At 32.8% G+C, this 24335-nt stretch overlaps 1 protein-coding gene, 1 long non-coding RNA gene and 1 other non-coding gene across 4 annotated transcripts; 1 reads left to right on the top strand and 2 right to left on the bottom strand.

The window, feature by feature from the left end:
• Window positions 1–361: 361 nt before the first annotated feature.
• Window positions 362–2239, bottom strand: LOC112023546 (uncharacterized). 2 transcript variants are annotated; one of them, XR_002884049.2, is made up of 3 exons: window positions 2119–2239; window positions 1855–1987; window positions 362–663 (listed from the first exon to the last, which is right to left on the bottom strand). It is a non-coding gene; the product is annotated as an uncharacterized LOC112023546 (long non-coding RNA). The 2 variants fall into 2 exon arrangements; XR_010629443.1 differs by lacking the exon at window positions 2119–2239 and having other exon boundaries at window positions 1855–2111.
• A 2354-nt stretch (window positions 2240–4593) lies between these two features.
• Window positions 4594–9078, bottom strand: LOC112023542 (glycerophosphocholine acyltransferase 1). The gene is given in 10 exon segments (XM_024056154.2): window positions 4594–4964; window positions 4967–5104; window positions 5107–5237; window positions 5434–5671; window positions 7163–7256; window positions 7345–7440; window positions 8233–8333; window positions 8420–8477; window positions 8604–8723; window positions 8835–9078. Coding segments are annotated over 10 exon segments (1146 nt in total). The 5' UTR covers window positions 8919–9078; the 3' UTR covers window positions 4594–4878.
• Window positions 9079–22880: 13802 nt separating this feature from the next.
• LOC112023501 (uncharacterized) lies at window positions 22881–24321 on the top strand. Its single transcript, XR_010629441.1, has 3 exons — window positions 22881–23202; window positions 23313–23406; window positions 23812–24321. It is a non-coding gene; the product is annotated as an uncharacterized LOC112023501 (transcript).
• Window positions 24322–24335: the final 14 nt, after the last annotated feature.

Here is a 24335-nt window from a genome sequence, read left to right as displayed (position 1 = left end):
GGTTATGCTTTTCTCCACATATTTTGTGCCTACACTTTTATATGCGCATTTAACATCAAATTTTTTTTTATTTTTAAAAGGTGTGCTAAAATATACTTATATTTAAAAAAAAAATTAAAAACTATATATAAAAACTAAAAGCTATCAAAAAAATCGAAAAAACAAACGGACACACATACATGACTAATCCCAAGGCAAATTGTTTGATCCAAAAGTGAAGGAGAAGCCATTAGTTGGCTGGAGTTAGATATAAATTAAACATGGATGGCCTATGCAGCGGAAGGTCAGCGTGTGAAGTAGGCCTCATCAGAAAGCATCACGCATTGAGGAAGAAGTTAACTACTACATATGGAGTGGAGTATTTATTGGTGAGAATTGGAAGTAAATATTGGATTACAATTTGCAACATAGTTTGGCTCCATTAAACTTTCAACGAAACCCTTCCATTTATTTCATTATTTCACCCATTATGCACCAAATTAAGCTTGTCAAAATGTTGATCATAATAAATATATACAAAGCTTCACGGCAGGTGCAAAATAAACTCCCATTCCTTCTTTGGAATTGTATTTATTCTCCATACTACACGAAAACTTGGCGTGAAGAAGTTCATATGGCTGCAGCATTTAGGTCTTGATCTACCATCCAACAGATCCAAAGAAACTGGAACAGAAAATAATAAATTTAAATAAAAAATGTTAACACTGGTATACAAACATCCAATATCATAATAATAATGGGAAAAATCAACATCAAGCCAGGTCATCATATCAAGCTTATAGAATAAAAAAATCATTAAAATGCATGACACAATACTAATACGTCAATGATTTTTGTACAGTTTCTGTTTCGATAAAATCTTCTTGCTTTTCATAAACAAATAAAAAACATCAATGATTGTCCACCACACTTTCAAGACCGACCAACAATATTAAAAATGTGCACGAAAAACCTAAACAAACTATGGCATTACGTTTTTGTCATTTTGTATGCTTGGAATGAGTGGTACCTTAACCTTACCTTACCTTCACTTTTGTGCTAATATCTTAGTCCACAACTGTTTAAATTCTAACTAATCATAGAATTAATAAACTTTTCATCAGTAACATAGCATCTTCTAAGATTAGAGTAATGCTCAATCTCAAAAAAAAAAAAAAAAAAAGATTAGGGTAATGCTACATGCTCAATAAAATAAATAAATAAAAACACAAAAAATAATGCTACATATACCAAAAAATTTGAAATATTTTTAGTGATTCTTATATGAGCTTAGTACTAATATTAGTATTTCTTTACCTGTCAATAATAACTTTTCATCTCTACAGTTTTGTGCAAGACTTATTGTTAATATTATCGAATTTTTAGTTTCGTACACACCAGCGATTTCTCAACCAACAATATAGCATCTGTTATCAACAAAAGAAAAAGAAAAAAAAAAAACAATATAGCACCTAAATTACAGTGTTTTTTTTTTTTTTTTTCCTCTTAGGATATAAATGAGACAAGGAGATTCAATGTCATCGAAAAACATAAAAACCATACCCCGAATCATAAACAAAAGAATGAATTTATATTTTTACTTTTACTTTTACTGGCTGCAAGAAGATCATCTATTTTAATTTTCAACCCAAACATCAATAGGAAATTTAGAATTCTAAGGGAAAATTTATTAACTTTTCGATGCCAACTGATCAAACACATTCTGGGTTCCATACTTCTATCAAGATTCATGAAGCCCTAGGAAAGAAAAAGTTTTCCAAATAAAAAACCTCAGACTAATAATTCTTTTGAAACCCTTTAAAGATATTCAGCTATATAATCCCAGAAAAGAAAAAGATTCAGAGAGCTAAATACCTGAGTGATCGAATGGCAACATGTTGAGTGAGAACGTGAAAGAAGAAATTGGCTCCGTGGAGAAACAGAACGACTCCAGTACACCCTAGCACAAACAACTCCACCATCATCGATCTCCTTCTTCTTTTTGCTACTGTTTCAACCAAACAAGGCCTTATTATATATATATATATATATATCCACACGCAGAGAGAGACAGAGAGAGTGAAGAGTTTATAGAGTTCTTAAGCCAAAGAAAGAAGCCTATATTATTGTTGTACTTACAAAAGGGTGTCTTTAAATTTATAAATTGTAATACTTTCAAGTTTCAACCCGAACAGAGGTTTATGGTTGGTTAGACTAAATTCTTAAAGACACGGACTTATAACAAATGTGGGTTGGTAAAAATCCATTACTAGATGGGATTTTTCAAAAACAAATGTGGGTTGGTGACGTCATCATCCATATTCTATTCACAATTGTGATAAGCTTCACCCCTATCTTGAGCTCGCTTCAATATGTATTGGGTGTGAGCGAGGTTGACTTTGATTTTGAATTTGAACCGTTGGATCTCCTTCATAGTGTTCGAATTGTCTGCTTTGATGTGATGTATTGAATGGATCGGGTGGTGGGTATATGGAGTTTGATGTGCGTTAGGTGTAGTGGATTTTAGAATGGCAGGTGAATGTTTTTAGAGGTTTGAGTAGTAGAACAATGATAAGGACTAGTTATACATTAATAATAATAATAATTTATGTGACTCGAATCAAACCACATCAACCTCCGCCGCCTCGCTGACTACTGTATCATATGATTCATATCAATATCAATAGTCACGTAAAATTTTACAATTTTTGTCACAACTTACAACGTGGTGAGCAGTGAGTTGTGAAGGTGTGAACTCATCATTTTACCTCTACCATTTATAACTTGTCCTGACAAAAGTTATGAGACTTTATGTGTTCCTAACATTACTTCTTTTTTATTCTGGATGTGAACAAATTTTACTGAATTTTTAGAGTGTGCTAATGTCAATGTCATTTGTGGTTTTTGTGTGTGCTCATAAATGGATTTCATTCTCTGGCCAATTGAAATTTGATGCATTGCAAGGCACGTTGAGTGTTGACAACCACTTTCCACCACCACTTAAGCCTCTGAAATGGGATAGGATATTGTTTGGTGTTTGTGTGCGTTCCAGACAAGGAGTTAGAATTTCTATTGAGGGAGGGGGGTCCAGGTATGAAACAATTATTATTATTATTATTATTATTATTTTTATAATTTATGAAGATCCAAATTAGCATTGTGCAAGCCAGAACTTAACTAAAGATTAAGTAGGAATCACAATTAATTTATATTATAAGTTGATAACAATCCAGAGTGGCAGATTTGATCAAAAACAACAAACATTTACATAAAAACTACATAAAATAAGATATAATATTCGATTCACCGGATAATATTACAAAGTTCCTCTCAAGAACAAGAACTACTAGAATGTTACAAGAACCCTCACTCTTTTTCTCCACAATTCTTTCTTTAGTGTTTTTTGGTTTGCTTTTATGTGTGTCCCGTCCGTTTTGCCATTATCTTGCCCTATATTTACTCTTCTTACTTCTTCAAGATGTGTTGTCCCTATACAACTGAATAACTTTTTGTCCCATTGGACTCGTCCTTTCTTATTTTCATCATGAATGGAGACTTTTGGGGCTTTTTTTATTGCTCATGCCCGTCCTTCAGCATTAAATGCAACTATGCTAGGCAGGTGATTCTCATTAATGCGGAGGTTACTGTCAAACCATCATGAAGCTCTCTCGGACAATCTCATACCTTCTAGAATTATTCATTGGGAGATCGGAAGGTGATCTATCTCTATTAGCTCAGAATGGATATTGATTTCGAATATGGTCCTCGGTGAGATCATCCTCGGATTTTGGGTAGCGCTATACTCAGTCCATGGTCTGAGGTTTGGTTCTTTTGGGGTGGCTCAATCTTAAAGTGAGCTAGGCTTTAGTGGGCTTATCTTTATCCATGGCCCAATTTTACTTGGGCTTGGGCTCCTTAAAATCATGCTCCTATAATATATATACATATATATATATATATATATATAAACAAAATATCAAAAATAAAAAAACGCAAAATAATTATTTCTTAATAGTTAATACACTACCATGTAATTATCTATGAAAATGAAATTCGGTGTCTTTTAAATCTCGGAAAACATAGATGATTAATTCCGTACTAAATGTCACAGCAATTTCCATTTTTATATATAAAATTAAAGAGTATTAAAAATTCGTTTGCGATATTTTTGAATGGACTGAAATAAGAGGAGAGAGCCCAAAAATTGGGTTTTTAGAAAATGCAATAAAGTGAGGTGGTCAAACCCAACATTCCAATATTTGTTAAATGTAGGCTACGATGCATTACAAGAACGAGCTCAAGGTGTTAGACAACAGAGAAATGGCCAAACATGTGAAATACATAAATCTGAAACTTTTCATCACATATTGAGAGAGGTGGTATCACTAGATTTTAAAGCTAAGCATTGGAATCCTAAACAAGTCCCTTTGATTTGAAGGCAAAGCATTGCTTTAATATTTCAACACCTAATAGCATTATAAATTGCAGACCAAATGGCAAGAGCGGCCAAGTAGAGGAAAACACAATAAAATCACCATTAGCTTGCAAAATGGAAGAATTTATAGCCAACTAAGTCTGCTGCTCAAAATCCAGTAACTTCACCAAGCTAAAAAAAAAAAGTAATAACTAGGTGCACTTTATAACAATACACAGCAGGACATTGCTGACTCGAAAGTTGAAACACTGCCATGATCAGATTCCAATCTGAATTCTACAAAATTTCAAAATCTGCAGAGGTGCATATAGCAAATAAAATTATTCACAATACCCCAAGATCCAACTTTAACAAACAAATCATTACCATTGATCTGCTAAAGAAACACAATGCTATTTAAAAACTTTCTACAAAGTATAACTAATTTGTTACAACTAGTGACTACCACAAAAAACACTTAATTTTCAGGACTGGCCTGTCCCAGTAGAATTATTCATCATTGTGGTATTTTTCGTCACACTGGAGGATTGATCTTGCTGAGTTATTGGTGCATTTCCAATTTCTTCTTCTCCTTAAGAATCACCTGCCTAGGCATTACCTCTAGCAGAAAGCTTCCACCATACCATACAGTAGCAGAAACCTTCAGTATTTGGAAAATCACATGGAATTTATATGACAAGAAGATGGGACTGTAAGTGCCATGGTTGCTACAGTAAACAAGCCTTGGATCACAATGTACATGAGCAAGCGATTTTCATCCCCGAGCAAACCACTTAAGCGCCACCAAATATTGTTAGCTTTCTGTGCCTTTTTTGAGAGTTCCCTACCAAACCAAGAAGTCAGTAGTTAGGAGATTGAGGACATAAATTAGGTGGTGGTGGAGGGGGCTGTTGGAACTGGGAGGCAAAATTCTATCCAACAAAATTAAATCATAGAAAATTAATTTTATAACCAGTAATAATCACACAACAGTTGATAAATGTGCAGTGAAACACTTTAAGAGGGAGAAAGTTGACTACCTGTAAGAAGTCATGACTTCAGGATCTCTTAACAGCCTTTGTCGACGCAGGACATTGACAATGAGAAAATAGAGAGCCTGCCATAGGGTATAACCAACTAAAGGAACCAGAAAAAGCCATGTCCAAAGGTAAGAGCTACCCTCCACATATGGCCAAGAAGCTCTGTGAGAAGTTCCTTCAGGGTGCATGGCTGCAAAGGTTGCTGGGTCCCACCACCGAATGGTGAAGAAAACTATACCTGAAAAGGAAAAATATTTCATTTAGTATAAGAGAGATTACTAATAATACACCACGAGGGATGTAATACATCATAAACCTGGGGCCTATCTTTTGGAGGAGCCCAGAACAGTAGTTGTAGTTGGGTTGTCTTTGGAGTATCAATCCCTGACTGCCGGATACTAGAGTTTCATATATTCACAATGTAAATTGATTCTCTTTCAGTCTTAATTTTTGGGATGAAAAAAGAAGTGTTTTTTTCTTTTTGGGGGTGTTTTGGGGGGGGGGGGGGGGGGGGTGGTTGTGGCGCGCTGGGAGTTTATTTTTCCCCTTAATTTTCTGGTTGATATTGTGGCAGGAATGGACTTTAGGTTGGACTTGAGTAACCTATGATGCTGGAGTTGGTTGGGTGTGGGTTAAGATTTTAAAGCCTATTATCAGACAGGGATCTACATACAAAATCCTTTGAACTCTATAACTATCACTAGGGAAGATCTCTCTAACTATCTGCACAGGCATAGCTACTAATGTGACTAAATATACAGATTGATACTGCAAAATGACAAAACTAGAACAATCTTCAGCCCAAAAAGTGCACTACTTTTTCACACTCCAAAGTAATATGTAACAAATCACAGGTCTAAATGCTACCCATTATACTGTTTGAGACTTTAAGGCACCAATCTGCTAAAGATATGAAACCAATGCAAATTTTTTGAAACCTAACTATAGTTATTCAACACAGTCGAATTACAGCAATCAATAACTCTAGGCATCATGATATTTGACATGGGTTTTCGACCAATAAAGTAAATATCAGGGTATCAATGACCAAACCTACTCGAAAGAACCCATATAAATCTACATTTTGCTAAAGGCAGTCAAAACTTAAGATGGCTGATGGCCTAACCTAGCATGAAACTCTTGCATGTTTAAAAAGGTTCAGTTCTACTGAATCAGAAAATGTATATGTAACAACCATAATAAAAAAAATATGCAAGGATTCTAGAACCTTACAAGATTCTGATTAACATATATAAGATAGAATTCAAAGTCAAATGTATGGATTGGTAAGTCACACGTGCACCAATAGGTCTTGAACCCACAACATCACCCTCTATTTTCCTTTTATAGAGAGAGGAGGTACCATATGAGTTAAAGCTCATTGGTAATTCAAGTTTAATTATGTCACATTTTATATTTTTTTTAACATAGATACAATCAATAGTTCAATTCAGAAATTGACTAGTTTTTGAAAAATTTCAATCATTCACTTTTAAGCCTTACGTCTTTTCCTTCCACCAGGAAATTATTAGACAATTGTTTAAAGGTACTTAACTGGACTCATTAGTCATGTACCAAGTGCATGGGGGAGCAGGAGGGCCCTAGTTCAAGCCACAGGGGGCTCAGCATACTAGCATACATATCTCTAACCATTTCAAAAATAAAAAAATGAAAAAGTTTAAAGGTACGAAATAAAGAAGGCCACCAAAAAAAATAAGGTCCAACTCACCAGGTAAAAGATGTATAAGGACACTAACAATTTTGTCAACAGAACTGAAAACCAAGCTACAGCGCCAAACAATTAATGCCCATGCTAATGGTCCCTGCAGTACCATAGAAATGAGCCAAGAAATTGGACAAGTGAATCATTTCCCCATAGAGGTGCAGAGAGCCCTAGGAGTACTAGCTCACCTCAGCAAATGAGAAGCAAACCATAAAAAGCTTTTCATTCCTTGGATACAAAAGAAGGTCGACCAAGAAGATTGTATTCGCATAGTAGCAAAAATCCTGAGACACAAGAACAATTATGTCACTTCCTCATTTTTCATCTTAGGTTAATCCAATAATGAAATATACATATAACAATGTAAAATGATCATAAGTCATGGTCCCTAAAAACTTTGGATTAATGGGGGCAAAGTTAAAATTATAAGTTTCTCACCCAAAAAAAAAAAAAAAAAAAAAAAGTTAAAATTATAAAGTGGAAAACTAATGTAAAATAAGCTCTCTGAAGTTCTCAATAGGATGCATTAACTAAATATATATACCTAGTAATAATAATTTTTTGCTACACCAAAATCTCAGTCACATAGCTTTCACGAATTACCATTCATTTTCCTCTCCACTTTCTATCTTCTTATATGGTGTTCACTTCCATTTAGAAGTTAAGAAACAATCCAAATGATGGAAAAAGAATTTTTATTTTTATTTTTTTAAACTGCGAATGTTTCTGTCAAACATTATACCGAGAAGCCTTTCCTCAAGAGTCAGCAACCTCAACCCAAAAATCCTTTTTGGTGTAACAGTCACTACTGCAATCTGTTGAATGCGCACAAGTATATGACATCACTGTGAATGATTCTAGTCCAGTCCCCATTTAGTTCCAACCCCCCAAATTCACACAATAATAGAAATGACACATGAGCCTATGTTTAGTAACTACATAACCAAAAACACAAATTTGCCATCAGAATTGAATACCCCACTGCCCAAAAAACCAATTAAGCTTTATAAATCAATAAATAAATGAACTCAGGCAATTATGGAATATAACAAAATTCTCAATATTGTAAAGCTTACCAAAAGATAGTAATGCCATTTCATGAACCGATAGTATATCCACCGGAGAGGAACAAAAATTACATAGAATAAGCAATACACATAGGGAATATCTTGGGGTCCTGACATAGAAATATCAACAAAAAGAGAATCACATAAGCAATTGGTGTATTTAAAGCTTTCTATGAATCAAAACAATTCTACTCACTCGCTCCCAATAGATAGCAAAACGCGCCAAAAGCAAGCACCCCCAAAAGATGTGTCACCTACAAATCAAAACACAAATCACAGTTATATACTAAGATCCGATCCATATACTAATACATCCAATTAATTATTTTTTTTTTAAATTATAAAATAATAATTAAAAGCTTGAAAAACAAAAAGACCACCTTGTTAATGAACCTTTCGTGTTCCTCAGCTTGTTTTGCGATCTTAACGGCCTGTTTGGAGAGGATCTCCTTCGTCTGAACCGCTTGTTTCGACAACAACTCTTTTGTATGAGCCACTTTCTACCAAAAAAAAAAAAAAAACCCAAACATACCCAGATCGTAAAAACGAATGAAATTCACAACCCAACATTCAAAGACAATAAATTTCACAGATTAACAACCATAGAGTACCTTAGACCGGTCCACTATCTTCTGCTTCGCCTTCTGAAACGAATCTTCATTCATGTACTCCATAGTCTCTTCGTTGCTCGACATTCTTTTCTTTTGCTATCAGAGTTCATGCGCAGATAAAACTTTAAAAAGGTTCTTATAATTCTGAGGTTAATTAATTAAATACATTTCTATTTGTGAGTCCAAACTTCAAAAGGTGTTTAGTACTTCTATCAATAATATTAATGTCGGCAATTAGGTAAGGTTCTACAGTAATTAGCAGTTTAGCTCTAGATTTTTGCTCTTCTGTGTATACGTGGCTACAGCCTTAAAAAATGGTCTTTCTTTTTTTGGCGAATAAAAATACTTATTACTAGCTATGCTTTGAAGATTCTTAAGAATAAATCAAATATAACCATATTTTATTCCCATGAATTTTATTAGATCCTTTATCAAATCAAACATAAAAAAAGAGTTATATTTTTGTGCATTAAGATTGCCAGGTATCATATTTCGAGAAATTTAAACGCAATGTAGTTTTCTAAATTAAACGCACTCTTAAATGAATTAGAAGCCCAAAAGGTTGGAACTATGCATGAGAATTTAATTTCTTTTTCTTTAAGTGTAATGCAAGTCATCATGCATCCCATCCTATCCTATGTCACTCAAGAGTGTGTGCAATCTCGGGGGTTTGATTTAAAAATAGTATATAAATAAATAATGGAGGGGTTGAAGTGGAAGAGACTTTTTTTTTAATAAGTAGATACTAGATAGTAAAAGTGGAGAAGGTGAGAGATTAACATTGGATTATCGTGTGTTCTAGTTAACTCAACTAGTAAAGTTTCTGATAGTTATATAAGAGATTTGGAGTTCAATCTTCGCCTACACTAAAAACTGATTAGTGTCTTGGTCTGATAATAGTAAGTTATCATCAGAAGCGGATACCATAAGTTGAAATTCTCTTAAAAAAAAACATTGGATTATCACATACTTTATAAGTTTATATAATAATAATAATTAAAAGAGGGATAAAACATAAAAGTTCCCTTAGTTGTTGTTGTTTTTTTTTTTTTTTTTTGGAAGAGAAAAAAGTTCTTTTAGGGTCTGTTTGAATACCGTTTATTGCTGAAAACTAAAAACACTATAGCAAAATAATTTTTAAATATGTAAATAGTACCGTGAGACCCAATTTTAAAGAAAAATTTGCTGAAATTTGTATTTGCGAGTCCCGTAAATAGTGTATAAAACCCATACAAAAAACACAGCCACCAGCACATATGCAACTGCATTGCTATCCAAACTATCACTTAGACAGGAGAAGTATTTTATTCTGATTTGAGATGCTCCATCAAGGAATATTCCACCCAACAAAGGGCGACGGGTTTATTAGAGATATGGGTTTGAAAATAATGGACCCGACCAGGTCCACCATGAAGAAATATTTGAGAGGATAAAATGGTAAAATAATTAAAAGTTAAAATTTTTGACTTAATGATTGAGACTAAAAATAAGTTTTTAACTTTCACCATCAAAATGCTATTACATGCTCAATACGAAAAAAATGGGGCAAACTAACATTATTGAACGAGATGTATCATTCTCTCTGTTTTACTTTTGAGTACCCACTTTTATAATAATGGAAATTTGTCACTACTCTCACCACGCTCTAAGGTCTGAGCCTCTGAACAACAACAGTTTGGTGGCGCTTCAAAAAATTGAGAGTGGGCCATTGTTGAGGCAGTAACAAGTAGCAACAATAATTAAAATCCAAACATTACAAATCAAAATACATGTTTAAGTATTTGAATTTCCACATCATGCTTGGCATAGCATTGTCTGCTAATTCTTGTAAGTATTTCATTTGAAATTTGCCTAAAGGAAGAGAGAAAAAAAACTATATTATAAAGAGTAGTGTTTAATCCTATTCTAAGTAGCATTGGCATTGTTCATCAAAAAAAAAAAAGTAGCATTGGCATTGGGGATCGTAGAAACCCCCAAATTGTAAATTCATAGCATCAAAACCTTAAAAGTATGCATTATCTAGAATTTTAATTGTAAAAAAATTTACCATTGTGCTACAGTGTCATCTTATAAATAAGATGGTATTCTAACAAGATGGTATTTTTTTTAAATAATACTACTATTTTATTGGATTTTGGGTTTTAATTGGGTTTGGATTATATTATTTTATTATGTGGATATATTATTTTAATGTGTTGTATGGTAAAATAAAAGTTAAGATGTTAGATGTATTGTAAAATGGTATGGTATGATAGATAAAGTAACTTTTAATCCGATAAAATGAGATATTTTTTAAATACTGAAAGTTAATGTTCTTAGTATGAATAATTTTTGAAACAACATTAATTGGAAGCATAGCATAGCATATGGAATGAGTGCCATAACCACCGGACGCATTTTGCATTATCAGGAACATGTTCCGATATTATGCGTTGTATTGTCAATTGTGTATTTGCGGGCTCTATTCAAAAAGCATGGTTTTAAAAACTGGACCGGTCCGACCAGTTCGATCAATTGAATTGGGAACTAGAGGCTAGTCCGGTCCAAAAAAGGCTAAAAATCGAGTAAAAACTGGAAAAACTGGGAACCGAAGGCAAATTCAGTTTTCCCCTCGGTCTGATTTTTAAAACCATGTCAAAAAGGCGTGGGAAAAAAACTTTTTTGTTTCAAAATTTTAGAGAGGGATTGGATCAATAAAAACTAAATTATAAACTCAATTTTCGTCATTCAAAACTAAAAAAAATGTGGGGTTGACTAAATCATAGTTTGTTTGGATAAATAATATGGGACCCACTGAATTATAGTTTGTTTGGATAAATTCTTGAGTTAAGTTCTTAGAGTATTGACATCTAAGATGTGAAAAATGCTATTTTATAAGTCAAAACACTAAAATGGGCTCTACATAAAAAATGTTATATTTAAAAAAATATAACTCTTAGCTACAGTAAACTGCTATCTCCAGTAGTTTACTGTAGCTAAAACTTTTACAAATAAAAAAATTAATTGTGGGCAAGTCTCCTTTCCTCTTTTTTCTCTTTTTAGTTTTTTATGGTGTTTATTGCATATGATATATTGTTTTATTGTGTTGTTTATATTATTTTAATGTATTGCATGTTAAAATATAACCTTTAATATTGGAAAAAGTATTTTGTGCCAAATGATACCGCTAACATGGTATCATTTGATACTAAATACATTCTCTTAATATTTGATGTATTATAAAGTAAGTTGTTTAAATAGATAAAGTGGTTTTTTGAGTTGTTTTTATTTTTTTATTTTTTTATTTTTTTTTAATGTTTTGATATGAATGCTCTTATTACTCAAAACTCAAAAATTTGAGTTTGAGTAATGAAAATTGAAAACAAATTTTTGGTATTTTCGAATTATGAAATATGAGTTATGGCAAAGTTGTAAAAGAACCAAACTTGTGGGATTCGTTCTCCTAACTTGTCCTATTCACGTGATCCTCGAGAAAGAAGGGAACTTCACAGAAACATTTCTGTGTGTGCAAGTGTATGTATTACGATTTGTTTCTCACACACATACATCATCATGATAGTGAAACAATTTCATTGAAAATATAGTGCTGAACTGCTGACGCCTTAAGCCGATGAATAGCAATCGTATCATTACTTGTATAATGAATAAAAAAATCACATTTTAGTCCATTAATTTTAAAATTTATCCGCATCAATTTATGTAATGTTGTGTAAAAATAATTAATTATTACAATAACCATATTAATTTATATGGACACTATTTATTTTACATTTAGCTTTTTATTATTTCTTTATATATCTCAAGGATGAATGAAGAGAGTTAATAATAATTGTTATGTGTGAAGAAAGATAAATAATTATAAATTTTAATATTTTAATGAAATATAACATAAAATAATTAATTTGAGGTAGAGTGTTTTGAAAAGTTAATATATAAAATACAAAAAGTAGGTTTTTATGCTAAAAGAAACGAGAATTTTTGTACTAGCTGTGCAAATTCTCATGTGTAAAATTAAGCATTTTTTCTATTTTGCATTTTCTTATGCAAATTGTCTAAGGTGAAGACTTTAAATGGACCTTTGATAATTCAATAGTACAAGTTACAACGGGAGAATAGGCCTTTGTGTATTACTGTAATTAAATATCATTTAAATAATATTTAGTAATCTATTTATTCTTACTTTTAATTACAACTAATTCACTTGAGTAGTAGATAAGGGACCAGAAAACGAGTGGCGTTTGACTGGTTTTTATGGTGAACCTGAAACAACAAGAAGGACAGAGGCGTGGGAGAAGCTTAGGTATCTCAATTCCTTATATGATATTCCATGGTTATGTTTTAGGGATTTTAATGAGATAATTAGACAAGATGAGAAGGTGGGCAGTGCACTTAGGTCCCATAACCAAATGCAGCTTTTAAGAGAAGTTTTAAATGAATGTGGATCTATGGATTTGGGTTATGTTGGTTCCAAATTCACATGGGCTAGACATTTTGATAATGGCAACTCAATTTGGGAGAGACTAGATCATGGTTTCGCCACAAATAATTGGTTTTTAAAGTTCTCTGGCATGAGGGTTCACCACTTATGTTGTGATTCATCTGACCACGTCCCGATCCACATTGTGTTCTCGAGTTTGGACCCTCCTAAAAAAAGAAATTATTTCAGTTTGAAGAAATGTGGTTGTCGAATCCTGGATGTTCTAAAATTTTCCAAGTCGTGTGGAATAGGGATGGATCCGAATATAAGGAAGGGATATTGCATAGAGTGGAAAAATGTGGTAGGGATTTAAGTTGGTGGAATAAGAATGTGTTTGGGAATGTGCGAAGGGAGCTGGAAAAATTGGGGAAATTACTCCTCAAGGCCGAAGAGGAAGCTATCCAAAGAGGTGATACTAGGGTTAGGCAATTAAAAAAAGAAATTGAAGAATGGCGGGATAAGGAGGCTACTATGTGGGCACAGAGGTCAAGACTATTATGGGCAAGGCAAGGAGATAAAAATTCGAAGTACTTTCATAGTTGTGCCATGAAAAGATATCGGAAAAATTTGATAAAGGGGATTAGAGATGAAGGGGGCTCATGAAAAACAAATATGGAAGATATTATTGAAGTCCTTGTAAGCTACTATTAGTCTCTTTTCACTTCTAAGGGTTAGATGGATGCTTCAAAGGTGCTAGAGTATGTGCCAAATGTGATTACTGATGAAGTGAATGTTTTGCTAACCTGACAATTTGAGATCCATGAAGTGGAGGTGGCCTTGCAACAAATAGCTCCCTTAAAAGCACCGGATCTAGATGGCATGCCACCTTTATTCTACCAACACTTTTGGGGCACGATTAGCCATGATGTTACCTCCTCCATCCTAATGTGGCTAAATTCAGGTACATTACCACAATCCCTTAATCATACTTTTATCACATTGATCCCTAAAATTAGCTCTCCTGAACATGCCCACCAATTTCACCCTATTAGCTTATGTAACGTGTTATATAAAATTTTCTCTAAAGTTTTAGCAAACTATTTAAAGAAAGTCTTACCCTCTATCATTACAAAACACCAATCAGCCTTTACAAAAGATAGATTAATCTCTGATAATATAATGGTGGCTTTTGAAACCCTACACTACTTGTAAAGATATAATTCTGGGTCCCATGGCTATATGACAGTAAAACTTGACATGAGTAAGGCTTATGATAGGGTGGAATGGGCTTGTTTAGAAGGGATAATGAGGAGGATGAGATTTAATGAAGGATGAATACATCTAATTATGTTGTGTGTTAAAATTGTTACTCAGTGTTGGTGAATGGAGAACCATGTGGCATGATTCACCCAACAAGGGGTATAAGGCAAGGTGACCCTAGCTCCCCTTTCCTTTTTTTGCTTTGTACTGAAGGGTTGAATGGGCTGATTAAAAAAGCAGAAAGGAATGGGGATATCCATGGCTTCTCCCTTTGTAGAAGGGGCCCTAAACTAACACATTTGTTTTTTGCAGGGCTATAATGGAGGAGTGTGGCAAGGTGTTGGATATGTTGAGTGATTATGAAGATGCTTCCAGCCAAAAAATTAATAAGAGCAAGATGACACTCTTCTTTAGCAAAGCAATGGATGGTGCTATAAAGGACCACATCAGAGAAGTGTGGGGTGTACCATAAATCATGCACTATGAGAAGTACTTGGGGTTGCCATCTTTTGTGGGAAATGGGAAAAAAGCAAGTTTCAACTACATCAAGGAGAAGATGTGGCGAAAATTTATACCTTAGGTATGGAGCTCACTTCTTTGGTGATGATTAAAGTGCTATGTTAAATTTGGAGACTTTTGTTGTAAATGGTTGGTGACTTGATCTTGCTATGTTCAACAAGATCTTAATTAATTCTATTAGAGGTAGGTCGCTTAAGTTTTGTTAGCCTTGGGCGTGGTAGACTCGATGTTAAGGTCCTTATTCTTGATAAGATTGTAACTTTGTGTAATTCAATTAGAGTTTTGTAATATATTCATGTATTATGTGGAGGCACATGATTTTTAGTTATTGTTCGTAATTGTATTATAGAGCTCTGACTTGTAATATGGAGATTTTAGTATGGTTATATATTCTTATCTTGTGGAAAAGAAAGGAAAATAAAGATTTCCTATAGTTTGATTTGCCAAAAAGGAAAAACCTATAGGTACCCTTGGGATGTATTTCTCATGCTTTGGACCCTTTTGGGTTTGGGGCGTGACAGTAAGCATACCAGATTTTATACTATGGATGGAGGAAGTTCCACCACAGTTTCAAAATGTACCTCAAGCTGATTCTTTAGGCTTATTTGAATAAAATAAGTTCCATGTTTTTCCCCTCAAAAAAAAAAAAAAAAAAAAATCACTTGAGTAGTGGTAGAGATACTACAAAATTTANTGGAGCTGCCGGGGTTTAGTGCAATTCTTGGACTTCAAAGAGCTCTTATCATGGCAAATCAAAAATAAATGTTAGCTCGAGCTCTTCGCTGTCACAGCCTGGATAATATGGAATCAGAGGAACTGCATTCGCCTTAACTAACTAGCGGACTCACTTCACCAGCTTGCTCACCTCTCAAAAGTTTGGTTGGAAGATTACCAAGGTAGGCAAGTAACCCCAGCTACACTTGTGTAGCAATCTTGTCACTCTAAAAATCAGTGGAAACCGCCATCATCAGAACTTTACAAAATTAATTTTGATGGTGCAGTGTTTCCACTTGATAAAAAAACAAGTGTTGGTGTCGTGATTAGAGATCACAGAGGTCATGTAATTGCTTCTTGCTCAAAACTGATTCACCAACAACTATGTAGTAATGAGATTGAGGCGTTAATGGCGGGTTGGGCTCTCTCTTTTGCACTAGAGGTAGGAGTAAAACGTGCTGTCTTGGAAGGTGATTCTTTAAGTGTTATTAAAGGAATAATGAAGGAGGAAAGGTTGCTGCTCCCACTGGGTTTGCTGATTGAGGATGCAAAAAACTTGTCACGTCATTTTGATGAATTATGTTACTCACATACAAAGAGAGAATGTAATACTTTAGCTCATAATTTGGCTAGATATGCTGTAGGTGTAACGTCCCAGTCAGCCCCCCCCCCCCCCCCACCCCCTAAAAAAGGATTAAAGATCAGATTTTTTTTTATGCCACACGTGCCTCACAACTACCCCAACTACCACGTCACTTCCCCACCATTCATTTTCAATCTACCTTGTTCTCTCTTGGCCGGCTCAATTCATCCCTTGCTCTCTTTTCTTTTTTCTTCTTTTCTCTCAAACACTCTTTTCTTCACTCCCTTACACTCTCCCACCAGTACCTCCATACCACCATTTGTACCATCATTTTTCTAGCAATGTCGTTGGAAAATCTTTAGGAACCTGTAAGCATCTTTATCCATTTATTTGAGGTAAAAGTTTCTAAACTTTTTGGTGTGTTTTACACTTTTGCTTGAGGTTATTTTTATCTAAGTTTTAATAATGATATCCATGTGATTTATGAGCATTGGAAGTGATATTTATGTGTTTATATGTATGAGTTTTGTATTGGTGGAATTATTTAATGAGTGGGTTTATGGTTTGTACCAATGGTGGTGATCTAAGTAGTGAAGATTTGGGGGTTTTGGCTTTTTAATGTGAAATTAATGATGAATATAATTTTTATTGATTATTTGGAACTAGTCAAAGATTTAAATTGTTTGTTTTGGGGGATATTATGATTTTGGTATCATAGATCTCTTGTTGATGTGGTGTAAATATTGTAGGAAGTACTTATAAAATGTTGAGGTTTTGATGTTAGAGATAATACATTGAATGATTCATGAGTATAATGGGAGTCTATGCCTTATAAATTAATTGGTTGAGAAACTTTGGAAGTGGAAATATTATTTGTGAGGCTAAATACTAGGTTTGCTTGATATTGTTTAGATTCTAGCTAATCTCCCTTGGAGCTTGGAAAATTAGGCTTTTGCGGGTTGCAAAGTAAGTAGCTTTTTAATGGGATTTTTGAAAAATAAACATGTTGCGTAAATGTTGTTTTTGGGTTAGACACGCTTTTGGAAACTACCTATGGAAATTATATTTTCCTAAAAGCTATCATGTCGTAACCATAATATATGTATGATTATATATGAAAATGCATCATATTTGAAATGGCATTTGGGGAAATGCATGAATTTGTTGATATGGATAAATGAGCAACTTTTATTTAATCTTTGATAAGGAAATCTTGGATTTTATGGTATATTAGAAAATTTAAAGATGCTTATTTTGTCTTGTTATGTGGGAAATTGATATAAATTTTTTTTTTTGACAAGAATGAAGTTGAAAACCTTATAACTTTGTGAAAGTTAGATTATTTAAGATTTTTATGAGATTAGCTGGTTATAAACTATGTATTTGAAAGGAAATGTACCTGTGAGCTTTATGTGGTTTTAACACCATGCCATGTGTGATTTTCCGGTGATCACCCGATTTGGTTTCTGTAGTCTTTGTTCACTTTGGATGACGCATTCTTCCTTGCTGCCCATGGGGGGAAGAGGTTCCTTGATTGCGTGTGGGTGAGGTTGCTACCTATGGGGCCAAGAGACCACATGCAAGAGAGGTCCTATTTGACACGCTCTCTCTGCTGCCCATGGGGGGAGAGAAAAATCTTGAGGGTATGGGTGAGGCTACTGTCCATGGGGCCAAAAGTCTGCATACTAGAGAGGACAATATCATGCCAGTTGTGAATGGGTGGATCCCCTGACGGTCTATGTGGTAGTGTGGTATATTTGTGATAAATTACCGTATGTTAGACTTTATGGCTTTGGAAATTATATTGTTAGTGCTCACAAATTATGGTATATAGTTTCAAGGTATATACTTTGAGAAACTTTGTGTTTTATTATTTAATCATTCTTGTTATATTATTATTATTATTGAAAATGAAACTTGCATTTCCCTAACCCCCATTAATTATGCTACTTACTGGACGTTAGCTCATCCCACCCTCTGACAGTTTTTCAGATTTATTAGCTATACCTTAGGTATGGAGCTCACTTCTTTGGTGATGATTAAAGTGCTATGTTAAATTTGGAGACTTTTGTTGTAAATGGTTGGTGACTTGATCTTGCTATGTTCAACAAGATCTTAATTAATTCTATTAGAGGTAGGTCGCTTAAGTTTTGTTAGCCTTGGGCGTGGTAGACTCGATGTTAAGGTCCTTATTCTTGATAAGATTGTAACTTTGTGTAATTCAATTAGAGTTTTGTAATATATTCATGTATTATGTGGAGGCACATGATTTTTAGTTATTGTTCGTAATTGTATTATAGAGCTCTGACTTGTAATATGGAGATTTTAGTATGGTTATATATTCTTATCTTGTGGAAAAGAAAGGAAAATAAAGATTTCCTATAGTTTGATTTGCCAAAAAGGAAAAACCTATAGGTACCCTTGGGATGTATTTCTCATGCTTTGGACCCTTTTGGGTTTGGGGCGTGACAGTAAGCATACCAGATTTTATACTATGGATGGAGGAAGTTCCACCACAGTTTCAAAATGTACCTCAAGCTGATTCTTTAGGCTTATTTGAATAAAATAAGTTCCATGTTTTTCCCCTCAAAAAAAAAAAAAAAAAAAATCACTTGAGTAGTGGTAGAGATACTACAAAATTTATTATATAGGCCTTACAAATTGACTTGTCCCCAATTAGTAAAATTGACTAAACAATTTTATTTAACTACTAAAAGTTTACAAATTGATGTGGAAAAGAATGTGATTGATAGCACTTCAACAATTAAAATAAGTATTTGAATTACTTCTTATGATTGCTAACACAATAATTTATAAGACCTATTAAATAAAATTTATAGTATTTTTGGCGTTAATAAAAAATTTTCACTTTCTTAATAGTGGATAATTTTATTTTATTTTATTTATAAAAAAGAAGTTAAAAATCACTTTTTTTAAAATAAAAAAAAGGAAAAAAAAAATCCCCTTTCTCCGATAGGGGCCCTAAGACATGATTTAAGTGTTTCATTCTTTCTTTATGTATTTCAAGGTTGAAGAAAAATAGTAGATGGTAGTTATTTTGTGTGAAGAAAGAGAAACAATTTTAAAAAAATTAATAAAAATTAATATTTTAATATAATATAGTGTAAAATATATAATATAATATGTGATATTTTGAAAAATTAGTATATAAAATAGAAAAAGTAAATTTTATGTTTTTTTTTTTTTTTTCATGAACTGACGCGAATGATATAATTATATAAATAATTCGGTCATATAACATGTTTAAAGGTGTGTCAATTATGTAATAAAATTAAAGAAGTTGGCCAAACCATGTTACATGCAAGTACTTGCAGAGACCATACGGGGACAGCTAAGCCTGTGATTCTAAGTAACAACTAACAATCTTCTTGAACAAAAGACAAAAGAATTATTTAGCTTTAATCACAATTGGTGCCACATATTTGGTCATATTATTCTTTGTGCCTTAACGTTTCTTCATATTTTATTCACACCCAAACATTCGTTAGCAGGGCCGGCTCAATGAATTTGGGGGCCCTAGGTGAAAGCTTTAAATGAGGCATTTTATTATATTTAATTATAAATTCATATATTTTTTTCAATTAAAATTTATTTTTCTTGCTTTTTGAGAGGCAAAATTACTAATTAAATTTTTAGGAATAAATGAAACACAATCTATAATAAATAAAAAAATTACAATTTAACTAGAATAATATAAATTTAATGTATAAAACAATAGAACCTGTTTTATCAAATGCACAATTACAACTTTATTTAATATGATCACTTTACACTTTAAACCTGCACAAAAAAATTAAAATTAATATTAGTACAAAGTAAAGTATTCTAAATTTATAATTTTGTTATTAATACTCTTTCTTTTGTGTAGCAGTAAACCTTTTTTTTTAGCATAATGTGTAGGACTCAACTTGATCTACTAAGACTAAAACCTGGCCACTATCCCTCTAAATCTGATTTCTTTATTTAAAAAAAAAAAAAAAAAGAGAACGTGTAGGACTAGATCACTGGATCAATAACTTAACAGTTAACTCCCATACCACTTATCTAATTTCTTTAAAAAAAAAAAAAAACGTGTAAGACTAGACTATTTAGACCATTCAAAAGGTGTAAGACTATTTAGCCTAAATGTGTAAGACTTTAACTCTTTTCTCTTTATGGGTCTATTGACCATTCAGACCATTCAAAGAATCAAAAGACTTCTAGAGAAATCTAAAGGAACCAAACCAAAGTTCAGCTTCAACTAAAAAGAAAAAAAAAAAAAAAAAAAAAAAAAAAAAAAAAAAAAAAAAAAAAAAAACCAGACACTGCTCGCGCCTCTTCAAAAGAAAAAGAAAAAAAGAAAAAAAGAAAAAAAAAAAAAAAACCCAGACCCGTGAGCAAACTCCTCTTCAAAAAAAAAAAAAAAAAAACCCAGACACCCCATGAAAAAAAAACCGAGAAACCCTCTTCAAAAAAAAAAAAAAAACCCCAGACACCCATGAAAAAAAAACCGAGATACCCAGCAGTAAACATGAAGAAGACGAAAGAGATAAAGGAAGAGAAAACAAAAAACGAACCTTCAGTGAACACACAAGTCTATTGTCAACACAGTTGATGAGTAAGCCAACTAATGAGTGTTTTTTTTAGAATCAAGATAGAGAGAGTCAGAGAATGAGTTTTTTTTTTTCTTCTTTCTTTTTTCTTTCTTTTCTTATTTGCCTCTTCTTTCTGCTTTTGTAATATTTTCTTCTGCAAGCTAATAATTTTTGCTGTTTGTAATCTTTTCTTATGCAAGCTAAAGATTTGGTGATGGTCTGATCTGATGGGATTAGTTACATTGTCAGTTTGTCACTTCAGCTTTTTTCTATGTGATAAATGGGCTTCTGTGAGAAACGGGTAGCCTGATGAGATTTGGTGATAGCCGTTTGAAATTAATTAATTAATTAAATTTTTTTTTTTTGGGTGAGAAACGGGCCTCTTTGAGAAACAGGTCTTCATTGTGATGGCCGTTTGTAAATTTTTTTTTTCTCAGATGGAAAAATAATATTATATACTATATTATTATTATTTGGGGGCCCTCTTATAAGTGGGGGCCTTAGGCGGTGGCCTAGCTCGCCTATAGCTTCAGCCGGCCCTGTTCGTTAGGTAGTTGAATGATTTTAATTACAATGGATAAAAATAGGTGAGACACAACAAGAATTTAGATTAGATTTTTCGGCCTTCATTAATCACTTTTTCCCTTCTTGAAGGTTCTTGGGTGTTCGGTGGTACCATGGAAAACATAAATTACCAAAAAAATGTTTCTCGTGGTCAATAGACAATAATAAAACATGATCAAAAGATCATAAAAATATATTTTGAAACGTTATATATAACAAATCACCACAAATAAACTCTACACCATACAAAAAATTCTCTCGATATTTAGGGCATATTTGGTAATGTTATTTTAGTAATGTTATTTGTATATTTTGAAAATATGTATGAGTGAAAAAGTATATAGAAATATATGTAATGTTATTTAAAAACTAAAAATTATTGTTCAAAATGTACTACCAAAGACCCCCTTAAAACTTCTTTTTTGCACTAATTTCACTCCATAAAACTCCTTTTTATGATTTTTCATGGGAATCAAATAACAAAAATGATTTATGGCACACGGCTGTAACCATACACTAAAAAATGAGTTAGGTTTATTTTTATTTTTTTAATAAAATAAGTCATTCTTCATAAAACACTATTAGCTAAAACAAATAAAGTCTTTGTTCTAACTTATACTTAGTTTATTGTTGGAGAACAATAAATAAAAATAATTACTTATATTTTCACATTCTTCCTAAACTTAGCACAGAAACAAGATAAGAATATAAAAAAGTTTTAATTTTTTTTTCACACCTCCAAGTCTATGATGTCATGTCAAGATAAAACTTTGGGATTTTGTAAACCAACAACCAAAAAACTTATTAGTACTCCCCCATGAACGGATGGTAACATGAGAGAGTGGATTGGGATCATAGATGTCCTGACTCTTGTTCCCTTTTGCTATCTCTAATTAGGTAGCCTAGTCATTAATGAGATAGACATGAGAAAAAAAGGGGAGGGATGATGATGTGAGTGATGAAAGAGAAAAAAATGACCGTGTTTAGGAGAAGATAAATAGATATGTATAAAAATATTAAATTATAAATAGCATATGTATAAAAAAATTAAATTAATTAATATAATACATAAAAATATATTAAATTATAGCTAAAATGTAAACTGCACTATCTAAATTTCAAATTTATTCAATTCAGACATTTCATCAAATTACATTGAAAAATTATCATTAAAAAAAATATTTTTCTTACATGAATTTTTTTTTTGAGATTTTTTTTTTCAAAAAATATTTTTTTTATTAGTTAATTGCATACTTAATGGAATTTTTAAAACAAAATTAGATGAAAAACTTGAATTGAATAAATTTGAAACTTAGAAAATTTGATTGAATGAAAGTAAAATTAGAGATTGCAATTTGCATTTTTACCTTAAATTATTATTTTATACACACACACACGAGACAAGCTTTGCAAAATCCATTCTTGCCTTGTTCTCTCTTTGAGATAGGGAAAACTCATGTGAAATAGCTAGGTGAGAAATTTGTTGAAGCTATCCTATATGGGTGTATTTGGAAAGAAATAGCAAAAGTAGAGCAACAAACATAAAGGGAAAAAAGTATAATGTAGGGAACAAAAATATATACCCAAATACAAGGCACCTAACATTAAAAATATTCTCTTATACTTTTTATGGTTTTGAAGTGGCAGCGGCAATTCCCAGACAAAGACAAGAGAAATTGGTGGGAGAGGGAGACAAACGCGCCTCAGACACCGTATGTAAGTGTAACCTTAAGATTTCGCTTTTCCCACTTATACGTTATTTCATAAAAGTTTGAAAATTTTCAATTCCCATGTATTGCTAAAAGTTCAAAGTTTTGAATTTTCAGAAGAAGCAACCTATGACTTCGATCGGGTAGTTTATTAGGGTTTTTAAAGATTCTGATTCATCGGAGATTTTTGTTCCCAGCTTGCTCCATTTAGGTAATTCACTTTACTAGTTTGTTTCTGTGTTTATTTATTTTTCTTTTCAATACAATTAATATTGTTGCATTTAGACATGGAAAATCTTACAATAATTTTCATTTTCAAGCAAAAGAGGACTACCCGATAAATTTTGAGTGGTTTAGATTTGCTTTTATATTTACTTTTTTTTTTTTTGAATTTTTGTTGAGTTTAGAGTAGTGGGTTTTTGTTTGAACCGTATGTATGTGACTATGTGTGTGTTTTAAGTACAATTAATATTGTTGCATATACATAGAAAATGTTACAGTAATTTGCTTTCTCAAATCCAACAAAGACTTACCCATTAGATTTTGAGTGGCGTAGAATTAGATTTATTTATTAATTGATGAGCTTAGTAATGGGTTTTTTTGGGTGTGGAAAAAGATGATGTTGTCGAAAGTTGAAGCTGGGATGAAGACTGGTGAGGATTCAAGTAATAGGAAGTTGTTAAATGAGATTGAAGCTATAAGCAAAGCCCTATACCTAGACAAAAATCCAGCTAGGAGTTCAATTCCTAAGGTCAATACTCGGTCCAAATCGACTGGAAAAGCCCACTTATCCGATCCCAATTTGAAGCTTAAACATGGTGAAGATGACTCATCGTGCAAGGAGAAGGAGAAGAAGTCGTCCATTTGGAATTGGAGGCCTTTGAAGGCCTTTTCCCATATCCGAAACCGTAGGTTTAACTGTTGTTTTTCTCTCCTAGTCCATTCAGTAGAAGGGTTGCCCTCGGATTTCAACGGTAGTAGTCTTTGTGTGCATTGGAAGAGGCGAGATGGGATCTTGGTGACTCGTCCAGCAAAGGTTTTGCAAGGCATGGTGGAGTTTGAAGAGAAATTGAATCTTACATGCTCAGTTTATGGTAGTCGGAGTGGACCACACCATTCGGCAAAGTATGATTTTTGTTT

This window comes from Quercus suber, unplaced genomic scaffold (assembly GCF_002906115.3).
Source record: "Quercus suber isolate HL8 unplaced genomic scaffold, Cork oak 2.0 scaffold_96, whole genome shotgun sequence".
Classification (NCBI taxonomy): Eukaryota; Viridiplantae; Streptophyta; class Magnoliopsida; order Fagales; family Fagaceae; genus Quercus; species Quercus suber.
This window is presented reverse-complemented; position numbering and strand designations above follow the sequence as displayed.